At 40.1% G+C, this 17,267-nt stretch overlaps 1 protein-coding gene across 1 annotated transcript in view; it reads right to left on the minus strand.

Annotated features, from left to right (window-relative positions):
* HBS1L (HBS1 like translational GTPase) overlaps nucleotides 1-17,267 on the minus strand; it is a 111,424-nt gene that overhangs the window by 88,690 nt on the left and 5,467 nt on the right. Inside the window, exons 2-4 of the mRNA XM_018556948.1 lie at nucleotides 16,231-16,296; nucleotides 6,545-6,679; nucleotides 1,683-1,877 (exon numbers count right to left, since the gene is read on the minus strand). Coding sequence (XP_018412450.1) covers nucleotides 1,683-1,877; nucleotides 6,545-6,679; nucleotides 16,231-16,296 — 396 coding nt within the window. The remainder of the gene's footprint in view (nucleotides 1-1,682; nucleotides 1,878-6,544; nucleotides 6,680-16,230; nucleotides 16,297-17,267) is intronic.

The raw sequence follows: 17,267 nt of genomic DNA on the forward strand, positions 1-17,267 counted from the left end.
GGATAACATAAAACTTGGTCATTAGATAAGCTGTAGTTAGAAGAATATATGGCTTCTTACCTTACGATGGCCAACATTTTTCATGATAAAAAAAAGGTCAAAACAAAGGGTCCAGGCACAAATTCAACAGCACATAGAAGACAAAGGAAAAAGAAAACAAAAAGGCATTTATTTGCTAAATATCACAACAAAACTTGTGATGCATTTAATCTAAAACAAGACTTCAAAATTATACGAGGCATTTGTGGATTTAAGCTTTGAACCTAACCTGTCATTAATACATTACTACATACAGTGGTTCAGTGATTATGCAGAGACTAAACATTCAGTTTAAGACTACAGGAGGGTTCGAACTCAATCTGTTGTTTTTTTTTTTGTGATTTGTGCATCATTAGAGATTTCCTTTCATTTCCTGCCCTGAAGACACAACTGGAGAAGAAAGGAATCTCACCAAAGTGAGGGGAATACCCATCTTTGACAGATATCACCAAAACATTTGTCTCCATTGGATGATTTCCCCTCATTTGTTGCTCTGGTGACAACCTTAAAATGTACATTTCCACTCACTTTCTGTTTTTGTGACAATGGTCAACCAGGGCAAATAGAGGGGTGAATGCCCCAAGCAGGGGCACAGAAAGAAAAAACAAAAAATAATTGTTTTCATTGAAAGTTAACCTAATCCTTCCCCCACTCTATTCAAAACTTAAATAAAATAAGTTTGCATTTACATCCAATTTAACTGCTCTAAAGTGAATCTTATGTTTATTCTAATTGTCCTAAACTGTGTCCAGGCATAGAAGACATACAGAATCAGCAAACATGTTCAGATACCATGTAGAGCTCACCAGCAGCTCAAAAGCCTGGGGAGCACCAATATCAACATTATGTAATGTAAATGACAGTTGCTTAAAAAGTGACAATTACCAACCATCTCTAGCAGCATGTTACTTTATTAGTATCATATACTCTGCCAAAGAAGAAACAGGTTTGTCACCCTAAACTAAAGCTATTTATGTGCATGTATAAGCCTTAAACCTGCAAATACAATTTAGGGTGCCTCAATTTCGGTGCCACACAGTTAAAACTTGCATGTGTGCCAAGGCTAGTATCAGCCCATAAAAATGAGCCAGAGGGTTCAGGTGATTAGTGAATGATTAAGGATTAAGTTAGACTTAGAGCCAGAGGGCGTTATGGAGCACTTCATGTTTGCACACAAGCAAAAATGCACAATTTAAGCCTAAATATTTCTTAAAACCCTCAAAAAAATATTCATAGTGGAAGCTGGGAGAATTTAGTGGCTGAACAAGGATTATTATCCAGAGCACTATTTTGAACATACCTATTATTTCGCCCTCTCATCTTCACATCCCCCTGAGCCCCTCTTTATATCATCACATATGCCCTGTGCCCTCCTAGATATCATTACACTGACCCCCACATCAATTCTTGTGCCCCCCACATCATCACACACCGGTGTGCCCCATGTAAGTGATGTATTGTGTTCCTGTTTTAACTTTAACTGTTGCTTAAATATGTATATTTCAGCTACCTTTATAATCATATGCAAATTGCATAGTGCTGACTCTTAGGTTTTTAAATTTGGCTTCTACTACTGGGTGAGATTTTGTACAGGCCTGATCTAGTGATCTCTTAATTGAAAAAAAAAAAAAAAGAAAAACTACCTTTTGCTGGTATCCCAGTAGAGGGCAAGTCTTGGCTCAAAGGCTTGGCGCTTGTGTTGCAGTCCTGTTTGAACAAAAGATCGAGGGCCTTGGTGGCATCGAACTGACATTTCAATACCGCATCAATCATAACTTGCTCTGAAACAGACTCTCCAAGGACTTCTCTCATGTGCTCCAGGGATGAGTATAAACGAGCTAAAACATACAAAAATAACATATTTTATACAAAACCCAAGGATATGTAAAATGGGAGAAAAAAGAAAAAAAAAAAAAACACATTTTAGTGGTTTCTCTCAATATTTACAGGAAAGTATAGAAACCGTTGTGTTAATGTTCACATTTTGTATTTTATTAAACTGTATAACTGAAAATCATGGTAACAAGTAATCTGAGTTTTATAAGTTAAAAAGGTGCCTACATACAATACAGAATCTTCACTTTACACAAACTCCACCACCCAGGTGCTTGAACCAAGTGGATAAACACATCGTACCTGAATCTGAGCTGGGTTACACAGAGCCCTGCTGAAATGTTTCCATTTGCTGTGGCTCCACCACCAGAAGTCTCCATTGCTCTAAATAGCCGGAATCCCTTTAACTCTAAAAGCTTGAACATACACTATATTGCAAAACGTATTGGGACACCCCTCCAAATCATTGGATTCAGGTTTTCCAATCACCTCCATGACTACAGGTGTATAACATCAAGCACCTAGGCATGCAGACCCCTTCTACAAACATTTGTGAAAGAATGGGTCGCTCTCTGGAGCTCAGTAAATTCAAGCGTGGTACTGTGATAGGTTGCCATCTGTGCAACAAGTCCATCCGTGAAATTTCCTTGCTACTAAATTCCACGGTCACCTGTTAGTGGTATTATAACAAAGTGGAAGCAACTGGGAACAACAGCAACTCAGCCACAAAGTGGTAGGCCATGTAAAATGTCAGAGCATGCTGAAGCGCACAGTGCGCAGAAGTCGCCAACTGTCTGCAGAGTCAATAGCTACAGACCTCCAAACTTTGTGTCGCCTTCAAATTGGCACAACAAACAGTGCGTAGAGAGCTTCATAGAATGGGTTTCCATGGCCGAGTAGCTGCATCCAAGCCTTACATCAACAAGTGCAATGCAAAGTGTTGGATGCAGTGGTGTAAAGCACAACGACACTGGACTCTAGAGAAGTGGAGACGTGTTCTCTGGAATGACGAATCACGCTTCTCTGTCTGGCAATCCGATGAATGTGTGCTTCTGGAAGAATGGTCAAACATTCCCATAGACACACTCCTAAAGACAAGCCACAATTAGTCTCCCCATATTGCAATAACCAACAAGAGATGGAGACCTTAACTTCCCTTACCTGGAACTCAAAAACTTGGCAGCAATTGCCAGATACCTTTGTGACTGCATTAATAGTACCAATTACTATGCACACTCTCATCTAGACCAAAATAATACACTGGACTTGAATCTACTATACTGTATAATACATATGAATAAAGATCTTCTACCCACTTTTCTATGCTCATGCTGGACTACTTGAAGAATTCAGAAGAAACACTGGCTTTCACTATGCCTTTAGAAACAAAGTATCTAAGGACTGGCAAAATCAATGGCTCACGGATGTGAAATTCCTCTCAAATACCTCCACCAATGATCACACATTCAAAGCTGCATGAGAAGCCTATACAATTTTAAACTCTGAATGCTTTACATTTTATTGTGCTCTTAGGTCTCCGGCATCTTCAAAACCCTATAACCAACCGATTAGTTAACCACTTCCCGGCCGGCCGTTGTAAAAAAACGGCCGGCCAGGAGCTCTCTAGATCTGAGGGGGCCGGTGCGAGCCCGGGACCAGCATACTGCCTCTGTCACAGCGGATCAGAGGGAGGTCGGTACACGGCCTCCCTCCAGTCCACTCTCCACTGTCAGAATGCGGAAGTAATGTATATTACATCACTTCCGCATTCTTGTGTCACTCTCCAGCTTCAGATGCTGGAGAGAATCTGATGAAGCAGAGCTCTGTTTCATCAGCTTCTTCTGCGGGGTCCTAGGTGACATTAGGGGTCTTGGAGACCCCTGATGTCTCCATAAAGAGGACCTGTCACATATTTTGTGATCACATAAGGGGGTTTTCTTAGCCCCCTATGTGATAGCAATGAAGTTAAGTGGAAAAGAAATAGGGGAAAAAAACATTTAAGTTTCCCCCCCAAAAATGTAAAGTTACAAATAAAAAAGAATTACATTTGTTTTATTTATTTTTTTAAAGTGCCCACCCATACATACACGCATGCAAACAGGCATCGGGTGCGCATACGTGTGAAGACGACGATTTCGCCATTACACCGCACATGTTACATATCGTCACGAACGTCGGAATGAGAGCAATAGTTCTAGGGCCATCAATCACTGATAACACTAAACTGATGAGCTGTAAAAGCTTTTAAAGCGTCGACTATGGTCAATTTTGGGTATGGTAGTTTTTTGCGATTTCGCGGGTGCGTGCAATTTTAAAGCTTGACATGTTTGGTGTCTATTTACCCGACGTGACCCCGTCTTTTATATATTTTACCAAAATATGGGTAATAATCATTGTTTCCTACTATAATGAAAAAAATTACTTTTTTTAAAAAAATTTCAATAATTTTTCCTTATTACAGTAAAAAATAAAACCCCAGTGGTGAATAAATACCACCAAAATAAAGCTCTATCTGTACCCAAAAAAATTGTATAAAATTAATTTCAGTACAGTGTTGCATGACGGAATAAACGTCAAAGTACCGCAGCGCTGAACACTGAAAAATGGCCTGGCCAGGAAGGGGGTCTAAACACCTGGTCTTGAAGTGGTTAAATCCTCTTGATCAAATTTAACCAGAACCCAATTCACCTAAATGAGCCATACTGTGTATGTATTCTTGCTACAGAATGCATTTAGACTATAAAAACACTAAAAAATGACTCAGTGTTTCCCAACAAAATCTACAACAGATATTCCCGACTCCCTCAGCACAGCGTAACGTTCCATTACTGTATCAACCTACAAGGAAAGAATGCTAAACATCATGTACACAGAGAGCATAAACAGTACATCCACACAGGTCTTAACCTTTAGTACTAAGTCAATCACCTAAATGTTTTGAATGTGGCCACAGCTATGCAAATTTATTCCATGCTTTCTGGGATTGTCCAAATTTTAAACATTTCTGGAGAGTTACTACCCAATATGCCACAGAACATCTGGTGAATTACCTTCCTATAAATCTTGAAGGTGCAATTTTTGGTACACTCGATTTACAGGGTGCTAAAATCACTATGGACAGTAAAAAGCGGTTATCCATCAGATCCTTGGCAGCAAAATAAGTAAACTTTCACAAATGTTAAACCACCACCACTCTTTTTTTCTGCATCAATTAATGTTTATCTTTTAAATGTACTGCAGTAAGATGACCTTATAGAAGGAAACACAGACATAAAACATTTTTGAGGTATGGGAATCGTTTATTGATATATGTTATCGCCCTTGACCAAACAAAAACAACAAAAACAACCAGACACAAAGTTTTGCACTGACTTATTGGTTCATTACAAGAACACTTTCTGATGACCTTCTAGTTCAGCTATAACTCCCCCTTTTACTGCTCTTTCAGTGATTTCTTCAGACCCTCACGCTGTCAGATGGCTGCTGCACAATCCCTCTGTAGTTACCTTTTATATTTATGTCCTACTGCATCCTACTCCTATTCACTCTTCTTCTCTGCCAATACACAATAATGGCCGTTGTACTGTTTCACCACCCCATCCTCTGTCCTTTATCACTTTAATTGGGGATAAAAGGAAGAAAAAGGGGGAATGGGATTGGGAAGGGGGGTGGGGGTGTTAAGGGCTGAGCACGGAGGGAGAATAAAAGTACATGGTAAGGAACATGAGAATTGAGGGAAAGGAGGAAATTGTGAGGGAGGATAAAAAATAAAAAAAAAGGGGGAAAGGTTTACCAAATTTTCAAACAGTAAATAGTAATGAGACTATGGTGGTTCTTTCTCAGTGCTGGCGAGAGGGCACAAAATATGGTACAATAATAGAGGACATAGATAGGCTTCCAGGCGAAGCCACAAGGCTAATGTAATGTAAAGTTTAATGTAATGTCCTTTAAGGAATTTGAACAGCGTTAAAATAGCTTGCTAGATGTAGGTCTCCTAAACCTTAAGTATGCTGTGGTAGAGTATTTGTTGGGCTACCCTGAGCTTAGGTGAGCCCCAGATGAAAGTGAGAAAATGTGTTTATAATAGGGAGTATGTGGTAGAATATTGACAGGTAGTGTACAAAAAAAATTAACAAATTTGGGGAGGATGGATATTGTAACCACTGCTATCTGTTTAAACCATGAAATGAGGTTGTGTTTTACTCTGTAAGAAGGCTTTGTATGTAAAGGAAAAGAGCTAGGTAGCTGGCTTGGAAGAGAGTCATAGGAGACTGTTAAATTGATCTGTAAGTATAGTAAATTGTTTGAGCAGAAGCTAAAGTTGTTTTTTATATATATTTTTAATTTTACATGTCATGTAGGTTGCGGCAAAAGGGAAATATGAAGGTGTTTACATGGAGTCCAGAAATTAAGGCAATTTGCTGTGAAAAGATGTACAAATTTGACGGACAGATGGTGCGATTTATCATAAAAAGGATGAGTTTGTCAGCAGGATGAGATCGTCAGCAAGTAAACATAATTTGTGGTGATAACTGACTGTCCTGGGGTTTGCAATATGCTGATCGCATCAAGTATGGAAGTTGTTGCCGAATCCCCTATTTTCAAATATGTAGAACAGGTTCTAGAAAACAAGCCTCACATATATAAAACAAAGCCTTAGTAATAATGTTACCTTGATCAACCGAACTCAAAGCAATATTTGAAGCCCTTGATTTTTCCAGTTCTTCATCTTCACACTCCGCCTCCTCTTCCAAAGGCCCAGTAAAGCTTGAGTGTCTGTTACGCTTAGAATATATGAACTGAGCAGCTGCAAACAAAAAACAGAGCAAACTTATATATGCAGTTAACATTAAGTGGGTCAGAGCCAAAAAAGAATTTGCCTTAATGCCATGATATTCGACGTACATGTGTGTTTGGAACTGAAGTACAAATTACAGCAGATTAAGCTAACTAAAGGAGATTTTCCTTTTTTCTGCATTCAAGGAGTAGGACACTAGGTCTAGTTAAACACAAAAGACAGCCCGGAGGGCAGCCCCCCAGCTAATGCCAGTTTTGGGTGTAAAGATTATGCAGTTGGATGTTTGACTATGCTGTATCCATTGCAAGACCTTTACACCCAAAACTGGCATCAGTTGATTCTGCCACATCCAACTTATAAAACTTGGTGAACGGGGGGCGCATGCGCGCGGCTGATGACGAAGGTAGCCTTCTGAGACGGCTCCGCAACTCACCCAGGCAATCCCGTCCATAGCCCGGAGATTCACCCTCCACACCCGCCACTTTGCCCCAGCCGACAACCGGAATCCTTCCTGCACCGGACCATGTCGTCCTCGACCCCCAAGTCCTCACAGAAGGGGAAACAGCAGCCCATCACAGAAGCGATGGCTAGAGCTGCAGCCAAGATGGCGCCCGCGGCTCGTTCTCATGAGGTAACCCGTACAGCCTCAGTGACCAGTAGTGACATGGATGAAGGGGAATTAGACATACATGAGGGAGACAGGTCCCGCAAAAGATCTCAGACAGCCCTTTTAAGTTCCGGATTTATTGTCCCGTTGAAGAGTTAAGGGTCCGGGTGGATTTCCGATCCACAAAGTTCCATTTATAACTTTGCCTGGGTGAGTGCGTCACTGCACTCCCCACACCTTGGATACCTTGAGTGGAATGAGGCGTTTTGTTTTCTTCCACCCAATGTTCCGAGCATGTCGTGGTTTTTACCCACAAACTGTTCTTGTGTGTGTTGTGTTGTCTTCTGTGTTTTGTCTCGTGACCTCCTTCCCCCTTTGTCTCCCCTCCTTTTCCCTCTTCTCTTTCTCCTCTTTGGTCCGGATGTCTAACCCTGAATCGGGCGGAACGATGGTGAAAAAGATGACATCTACAGCTCGCCCTACATCTAGGCTGGGTGAGTACCATAAGACAGACCATCACTTCCAGGACATGCTAGCGAAATTGTCGGCCATGTTAAAAACGTGGTCCCAATACCACTTATCCTGGCTAGGTAGAGTTGCAGCGGTCAAGATGACTCTCTTGCCCAAGATCTTGTATCTATTTAGAGTCCTGCCAGTAGCAGTCCCAGCCCTTGTACTCAGGAAACTCCAAACCCACATCTTTGCATTCATCTGGGAAAAAACTTGGTGAACATGTAAACTGACAATCAAGTGGCTCTGCCTTGCAAACCTAGGAAACTGATGCTTGATGGTGGAAATCCCAATGGTACCAGGAACACCACTTTCTAGGAGGGTTAGCAATGAAAGGCAGTTTTTGTAACATTGACAACAGCAGGTTTAATTCCCACTGCAATAACAGTTGTCTATCTGGTGGAGGAATGTATGCAACACTAAGGGCTCAGTCACACTAGATGCAGCGTTCCGGCCCAATTTTGGCCAGAACGCACTGCCTCGCATTGTGGCCGGCTCACTTTTTAGTGGGGCTTGGCGGGCCATTCAAGTGAATGGCGCCGTAGACACGCCCTCCGGCCGCATTGCGATCCGCGCACGGGATCACAAGGCACATTGTTCCTGCGGTCCGATCCTGTGTGGTGCGATCAAAATAGTGCTTGTAGCTTTTTCAAATATTTTTTTTCTATTTTTTATAAACTTTTTATTTATTTTTATTTATTCATTTTTATTAAATATTTTTATTTTTTACTTTACTTTTAGGGGCTTTGTGATATTATTATATCTGCGTTTGTGGATATTTTGTTACACATCTTCACCCTTTTCCTGAAGTGTCTTTTGCCATTGCTTCCCATTCTCCCTTTTCCCTCATGAATATGGTTTCTATATAAACTCAGGTTTCACTTAACTGACAAAATACAGCTAGCTTCAAGATATGCACATAAAATGCCAAGGGATTAACACTTCCAAATCTTAAATCCTATACAACTATCATAAAGCCACAGTAAAGTTATTCTTCCGTGACACACAAAACAAGGTCCATACTAAAAATCACACCTGCCTAGCGGCCATTTAAATGCTCTGTTGAATGTGGGCTAAAGGTCTGCTCCAGCCAAGATTGAAACTGAAGTGAACTCCAAGCAAACAACTACATAAACAGTTTATATACGTATGCCTGAAGTGTTTGACCTACCAAAGGATTTGTATTTCTGTTCAGCCAGGTCTAGTGATTCACACACTGCTGCCATGTGACACACTTATTTCTTTGGTCAGCACGCAGTCTCAAGATCATCCGTCAACCTGCTCATTGGACAATGAATAAACATCATTTCCTCTGATCAATGAGTATGAAGGCTACCCAGGAGCAGTACAGATAAACCAGGAAGCAAGAGGACAAGCTCCCTGACAGTGCAGTGTGAACCAAAAGACTAAATAAAACAGAATTAAGGGAATTACCTTTAACAGTGTATTTATCTATTTGCCTAGAGTTTTACTTTAAGACTTAAGATGCTTTCAAATAGTACAGCCTACAGTACCTGCTCATGGATTCAGTTTTCATCCAGACCCTACTGTAGAACCCCAGTGCACCGAGAGCCACCTCTAAAAAGGTGCCCATACACCTTACGAATATTGGCCGATTTTGCTATGCAATCGCGTTTTCGTCCGATATTCGTAAGGTTGATGGGCAGCGTACAACCGCAAATACTGTACAATCGATCGACTTAGACTAACCAGCAGGTTAGAAAACTTTGGTCGATCGTACGATTTTCTTAAGGTTGGTGGCGTTTCCGTACGTCAAAATTCGTACGATTTACACTGCAAATGCACAGACGAAAATACGCGCAGTCTATTACCACAATTCGTCCAGGTGCTTTCTTTTAAATACTGCTGATCCAACCTGGCGATAATCGGGGCAGGATGGGGCCGCCATACAAAATGGTGCGACAGTTCGATCATCGGATGAAAAGTTTTGTCCGATGATCGCAAGGTGTATGGGCAGCCTTACAATAGCTCTCTAGTGCAGAAATGTTATTCCCAAATATATCCACTGCAGGATGTCTCTCACATATAGAAAGTCTGATGCATCAAAGTGTCAGTTTAGGATGTTTATTACTGCCAGAAACCAGCCTGAAACCTGCCTTGAACCTAAAACCTGATTAGTGATACAGCAAGCAAAGATGGTTCCTTAATGAAAAGAGTTTGAATCCTTACCACCTCACTTTTCATACAGATTCAAGGCGTCCCCATAAATGGTTCAATTCACAAGACCTGTCACACAACATACGCTTGTACCACTGCAACATATGAAGTACTTATGCTCACATCAGATTCTAGAAACTTGACTAGAAATGTGCAGAAGGTGCCTGCACTTCTTGCTGTCTGTATACCATTGGGGACATTTCCTTTCACTTCCTGTCCCAGAGACACAACAGGAGGTTAAAAATAATCTCCCAAAGTGAAGGGACTTCCCCTCTGAGACAATTGTCCCTGCAATAGGAGTCCCCATTAGAAAATGTCCCCTCACTTTTTGTTTTGAAAACGTTAACATTTTGGATTTCCAATCATTTTCTTTCTTGGTGACTATGGTCACCAGTACAAATAGGAGGCGAATTTCCCCAATGGGGACACAGACAACAATAAAATCTAGATAGAGGGTTTCCCACCTTATCCAAAACATTTTTTTTTTTAAAGTCACAGAACTAAAACCACTGAAGTGGGACTGAAATCAGACCTCCTGATCTTAATACTTGTTCAGAGCACAAAAGCCAACAAATCAACATGACAGTCGGGCAACTAGCATTTTCAGATGGAGGTCAGCGTTGGCAGCCTCCAATATTTGTCTCAGAGTAGAAGTTTCCAGTAAGATCCAATTATAACTACTGTCTTTACTAAAAGAATTAGGCCAGATATGTCCACAATTAAATATATTCTTGACCCTCCTAAAAGTATATAGGTATGGACATGATTGATGAACATATCAGTAAACTGATCTGTATGCGCATTGTTCTCATCAATCAGCATCACATGCTGCTTTGCTTTGGTTCATTAAAGCTGGAATATTTTTTTTTGTAAATTACAATGCTGGGCAATAAATACAAGTGATATACTTGTGCCTCATCTAGAAAGAGGTAAATAGAAGAAAGATAAAATGAGACTTGTAATATGCCAGTGAGACATGCCGATTACCTACGATAATTGGCAGGTGTATGGGCAGCATGCGACCGCATCTACTGTACGGTCGCACCACTTTCGTCTTCCTAGCGCGCTGGAAAACCGGACGATTTTCCGCTGGTTGGTAGCGTGCTCAGAAGACAAAAGCCGCACGGGCTGGTGTGCTCAAGCGCACACTGCCCGCTCAGCACTGCAATCATCGCCAAGCCCTCCCCTCAGCGGGGAGGGCTTGCGATAATCGCAAGTACGATCTGCCTGTCCAAGATGGGCAAGTCATACGGAATTTTAATGACCTTACAGCCATCACACAACAAAAGTCGTGCGATGGTTGTAAGGTGTATGGCCAGCTTAAGAAAGAGGCTACCACCTGCACATTTCTACTGACCAGACCCTTCTAAGTCAAGGTCTTCAAGGCTTATGTAAAAGGTCTCTCTCAGGTGGTCAGAGAAACACCAGATTGCTCTCTTTCCAAGATCCATTTTCACCGTCAACAGCAGAACATAACATGCCCCGACAACTACCAGACACACTAGGTACCCCAATTCCACTCTTACTGGAGTGGAAAAACTTGCTAAACAAAATAAAGATGGGGATGGAAGGATTGACAGCACAGGACAAGATAAATAAACAGCCATTTAATCAGTCACGGCTCTGCTGACACCCTACCCTTGTTATTTTCTCTTCAAAGCCAATACAGCTCTTGCTCAGATGACAAATTTAAATAAACAAGATTTAATCTGTTTTGAAACTTAATAGGTCAACAATTACAGGAACTATTCTACCTGCCAATATGATTTGCAATTCTGTGCAGTCACTCTTGTGATCCAGGCACTCTTGCCCAGGCAGCACAACCACTGGTTGTCTCACCAGAAGCACATTCAACCTGACTTATTTTGAAAGGCGAGGTCAGGTAACATCCTCCCCATTGAAGCCACAGTTCTCACTTCCACCAATGCTGGATGGAAGGGGATAGAGTAAAAATGTGGTGTAAGGAAACAAATATTAGCCAGTGACACCATCCAAGAATAAAATTCCAGTATTTCCTTAGAAACTATGAGCTGAAAAATGTTACATATTTCAACATACTATAACAATGACCTCTTGTTTGAGGACAGTTGTAGACATAGAGCTACGAGAAGGAAGCCAAGTGATACAACATCATCTCAAACTCCACGCCAAATGTCAAAGATTTTATCCAGACAAGTGTCAACATGTAGCTTTTATCAAGGGAAGTAATGCTCCAACACAAAGCTTTCATTATCAGGTCAAATAAGTTAATCTAAAGATTTTTCATACTCAAGGGTATAAATTAACAAAATGTAAATAAATTAAAAGCAGGGTATATAAAAGCAGAACAAGTGCCTGGCAGCAAAAATCCCAGGTAATGTTTCGTAATTGAAGGATTTCTTCAATTGTCTTACCTGAGCATCTCTATAAAAACTTCAATCAATGTTCATTTTAAACGAGCCAAAATGTGTCCGAACACCTGCTCAGAGAACACTTACAAAGAACACATGTGCCGCATGTCACTCGGGGAAAGGTGCAAGCTGAATGCCTGCAGCTCTTGGGAAATTACCAGAGTGGAGTGCAAAATAGCAAGCAAGTCATGTACAGTAATTTGGGTGTCATGCTGCTTTATACTGATCATGATTTAATGAGGGAAAGGATAAGAAAGAAAACAGTTTATCTGTGAAAACTACAGCTAATAATATGACATTGTAAAAAGAAGAAACAATTCAATTATGTGCAATGTGATCCCAATTTACTGAACAAAACACATTACTGTTGCAAGCACAGTGTGTCCATTTTCAATATGGTGCCAAAACATTTAACTGCTTCTGCAAAATATAATAACCCTTAGGCCTTGTTCACACCAAATGCAGAGCAGATCCGGTCAGGTTTCTGCACACGCACGCTAGTCTTTTAGACGCGTTTTTGACGCGTTTTGGGCTCTTTTTGGTAAAAAAGAAAAAAAAACATTAAGTTTAAAATGGGCTTTTGTGCGTTCCAGGCATTTTTCATGCATTCCAGAGCAGATCCAGGAGCAGGTAATAGGGCCTGCTGCAGTCTTTTCACCTGCTCTGGATCTGCTCTGGAACTGCACGCTGCGATGTGAATTGGAGCAAAAAATACCATTGGAATACATTGGACGCAGTTTTGATCCGGTCTGCAACTGATCTGCTCTGCACCTGCTCGGCGCTTGGTGTGAACAAGGCCTATGTTATTATAATAACCAGTTGAGGACACTGGACTTGCTACAAATGTCCAAAAAAAAACTTAATTGCTGTACACAGGGTGTGTCAACCAAGTCCTTTCCTTCTCCCTCACTGACACATACTACGGACAAAAAAAAGGGACCTTCTGGCAGCGATTAAAAACACTGCTAAGGTGCGACACATGTACAAGGAAATATTATTGTTCCTTTTGTATTTAGTTAAAGTGACACTAAACAAAGGAATTAAGTACTTGAATGCATTTTTAAGATTTAAAATGTTGCTTAATTGTGTATCACTCGGCTGTAGATCCTCAAATCATCTCTGAATTGGGGCCAACACTGTCCTTCCTTCTGGAGAGTGGCTACTTTTGTTCCCCATGGTCCCTGTGTGTGTTGTAAAGTAGCCAACGCTCCAAGCTCACACCCGTGATAAGACTATAACTTCAATGCAAATTAGTACACTAAACGTGAGATTGTAGTCCATCACAGGAGCAAGCTTGGAGAAAAAAAAAAAATATAAATTAAATAAAATGTATTCCTAATACACCATTTATTACCACTTAGATTATCCTAACCCACTATAGACCTCCTTTTTCCTCCTGTTTTGGTTTATTTCTATTTTTGTAACCATTAATAATTCTTTTTTGTTTTGTTTTGTTCATGTTGCAATAAAAAAAAAGCAAAGTTAAAAAAGTATTTATTTTTTTTGCAAATAACTTTCCCATGCTTTGTACCAGAATGTTAATTTTAGTGTCACCCTAAACAAGACAAATGATAGAATAAAATGTATACTTTTTATGTACAGTAACATCTCTTTTTTTTAAACTCACTAATCAAAGTTAAAAAAAATGTTTTGTTAGGTTTATTTATTTAGGGATAGGATAAAAAGTAAAATATTTTTTGCAAGACAATATAACCAAAAGAAAGCCTTCTTTTGTCTTAAAAATAATATATGTATTATGTTATTATCTTAACCACTTGAAGACCAGGTGTTTAGACCCCCTTCCTGTCCAGGCCATTTTCAGTATTCAGCGCTGCACTTACAATTGCACACACCCATGAAATCACAAAAACTTCCACACTCAAAATTGACCATAGGCGACGCTTTAAAAGCTTTTACTGCTCATCCGTTTAGTGTTCTCAGTGATTGATGGCCCTAAAATTATTGTTCATGCTCCGACGTTCGGAATGATATGTAACGTGCGCTGCACAATGAGCGCAATAGTTTTCGGTGTGGTCGTTTTTTGCGATTTTGCGGGTGCGTGCAATTTTAAGGCTTGGCATGTTTGGTGTCTATTTACACGACGTGACCCCAACTTTTATATTTTACCAAAAATATGGGTAAGAATACAATAGTTTTTTTAACGTGACGTAGGGAAAACATTTTTTTTTTTTAATTTACGGTACTTTTTTCATTGTATAGTAAAAAATCTAAAACTGCCAGTGGTGATTATATACCTTCAAAAGAAAGCTCTAGGTGTCCCTAAAAAATTTTAACACAAATTTCAAGGCTATATAATCCGGTCATACTGACTAGTGAAATTTTTGACAGACTGGTGAGACACCATAACATTTTTCAAGCCCTGCGCATACCGGTCGGGAAGCAGCAAAGCAGAAGCATTTTAAGACATGGGCTGCAAGAACAGTTAAGTATATTCCAGGGAGTTATGATTTTGCCTACACATTACTACCCCACGCTGACGGGGTCACTCCCCACTTGGAGAAAAAGCAAGGCCCTGTGTGCAGTCTGTGCCTAGCATTCAAGAAATTCCACAGATATATCCATACACACACAGTGCAAAAGAGATTTAATCAAAATATGGTGTGATCGCCCTTTGCCTTCTAAACAGCATCAATTCTTCTACGTACACTTGCACACAAGGTACTTGTGAAGGAATTCGGCAGGTAGGTTGTTCCAAACATCTTAGAGAACTAACCACAGATCTTCTGTGGCTGCCTCAAATCCTTCTGTCTTTTCATGTAATCCCAGACAGACTCGATGTTGAGATCAGGGCTCTGTGGGGGCAAAACCATCACTTCCACGACTCCTTGTTCTTCTTTACACTGCAGATAGTTCTTAATGACATTGTTGTATGTATGGGGTCGTTGTCCTGCTGCAGAATACATTGGGGCCAATCTCATACCTCCCTGATCGTATGGCATGACGGATAATTATCTGCTTCTATTTCACAGCATGTTAAAATACGTTTGACTGATGCATTCTGGGGCCAGAAGGGGAGAACAGTGCCTATAAATGACGTGTTTTCAACAGACTGCACTGTTGTATGTAAACAACTTTATTCAAACTGTTGAAGTTTACATGTTACAAAGTTAACAAGTTACAACCACACTCCCAAAAAAATAATAATATAATTAAAACAATAAAATTATTATTATATTTATACACATACACACATATACACACACACATATACACGCACACACAAACTTCAAATAGAACATATATATATATATATGTTTTATAATAATCATAATAATTACATCTAATAAAAACACAGGCAAACAGTTCCACAAATCTCCCTCTCAGAGAAGAAAACACCGCCTCAAAACTGTCAACGACACTCTGAAGGAGGTGCTTATGTAACAATTGTATAATGGACGATAAATGGTCAAAAAAATGTTTGTGAATTGCACTTCTGAACATATTTAATGATTAGGCTTGTTAAAAAAGGGATTGAAACGTTAAATATTGAGTTACATGATACAAATATCACTTCTGCAAACACAGACGTCAATTGGTGGAGATTCCAAGCGTTAAATCATTTGGTGAATTGAACAAACCTAAATAGCTTATGATATCTATTAAATAACGACCGAAATCAGCAAAAAAAAACCTTTGCGATTTAACACCATTCTCTGCAATCTCTGGAAAGGTAAAGCACCCTTTATTTTCCTGCTAGCTAGAGGCTATAGCAGTTTTTTTATTTATATTCATGACAAGGAAGAGGGTTTTTTCTATGCAATATAATGCTATTTGCTAATGCTGAAACATAACCCTACTAAAATAAAGAAGTGTGATTTTTATTGACAAATGCATGGTTCAAACAAAAAACAAACCTGTGGCTGGTGAAATACCATAGTCATCTTCTACAGACTGCCCATACATATCATCATCCTCAAAATCTGAAAAAAAACAGGAGATTTTATTAAATCATCACACACTTAAATGACCACAGGAAATGTATAATACATTAGAGTAAACCAGTCATAAATTTGTGCCATCAGAAACATGTAATGATCATCTCTTGTTATGTCTCCTATACTCCAACAATAAGTTTAGTCTGCCCGTCTTCCCCATCATCAATTTAGTGAGACAACACCCACGTCTTAACAAAGGCTTCCCAGTGCAATATGGTTTACTGAAAGAGCACAGGAGAAGTTGTCTCCATTCAGGATATTAGATCTCCGATTGAAAATGCAAACAGAGCCGGCTGAATAAAGGGAGAGTGAGGGGGATAAGCCACTGGTCTGACTCACTAAGTTGTGTGTGCAAATCTCAGCTTGAGCTACAGAGTTCTGTAAGCACATGATTTTTTCAACAGAAGGTAAAGAAAAACAGGAAAATATGTGAAAGACCTTAAAGTAGTATTAAACTCTTAAACGTTTTTTTCAATAATGAAAGCAGATCCAACAAATATATATTGCCCAGCTTTACATTTTTGCTCAAACACTACTATCATGTTTCTGAACAGCTGCTTCCAAGTCTCTTAGCTTGGCTTCCCTAAACTTCCTGTCCAGTAAAAGATCACAAGGGACAAAGCAGACTCTGCAACTGTTCACCTACTAGCTTGGAGAAGGGCCATGGAAGTAGCTTACTAGCACACACAAGGGTGACTGCATAGCACTCTGTTTTGGGATAATACCCAAAATTGGCCATAGGCGACGCTTTAAAAGCTGTTACCGCTCATCAGTTTAGTGTTATCAGTGATTGATGGCCCTAAAATGATTGCTCTCACTGCGACGTTCGCGGCGATATGTAACATGTGTAGCGCAATTGTAATTTTTGCGCACTGGGGCACCGGACGCGTATTTACGTTTATAGGCCCTTAAACGTGGGGGTGGGGTAGTTAAACATTTTGGGGGGTTTTTTTCCC

This window comes from Nanorana parkeri, unplaced genomic scaffold, assembly GCF_000935625.1.
Source record: "Nanorana parkeri isolate BGI_ZX_2015 unplaced genomic scaffold, ASM93562v1 scaffold259, whole genome shotgun sequence".
Lineage (NCBI taxonomy): Eukaryota > Metazoa > Chordata > Amphibia > Anura > Dicroglossidae > Nanorana > Nanorana parkeri.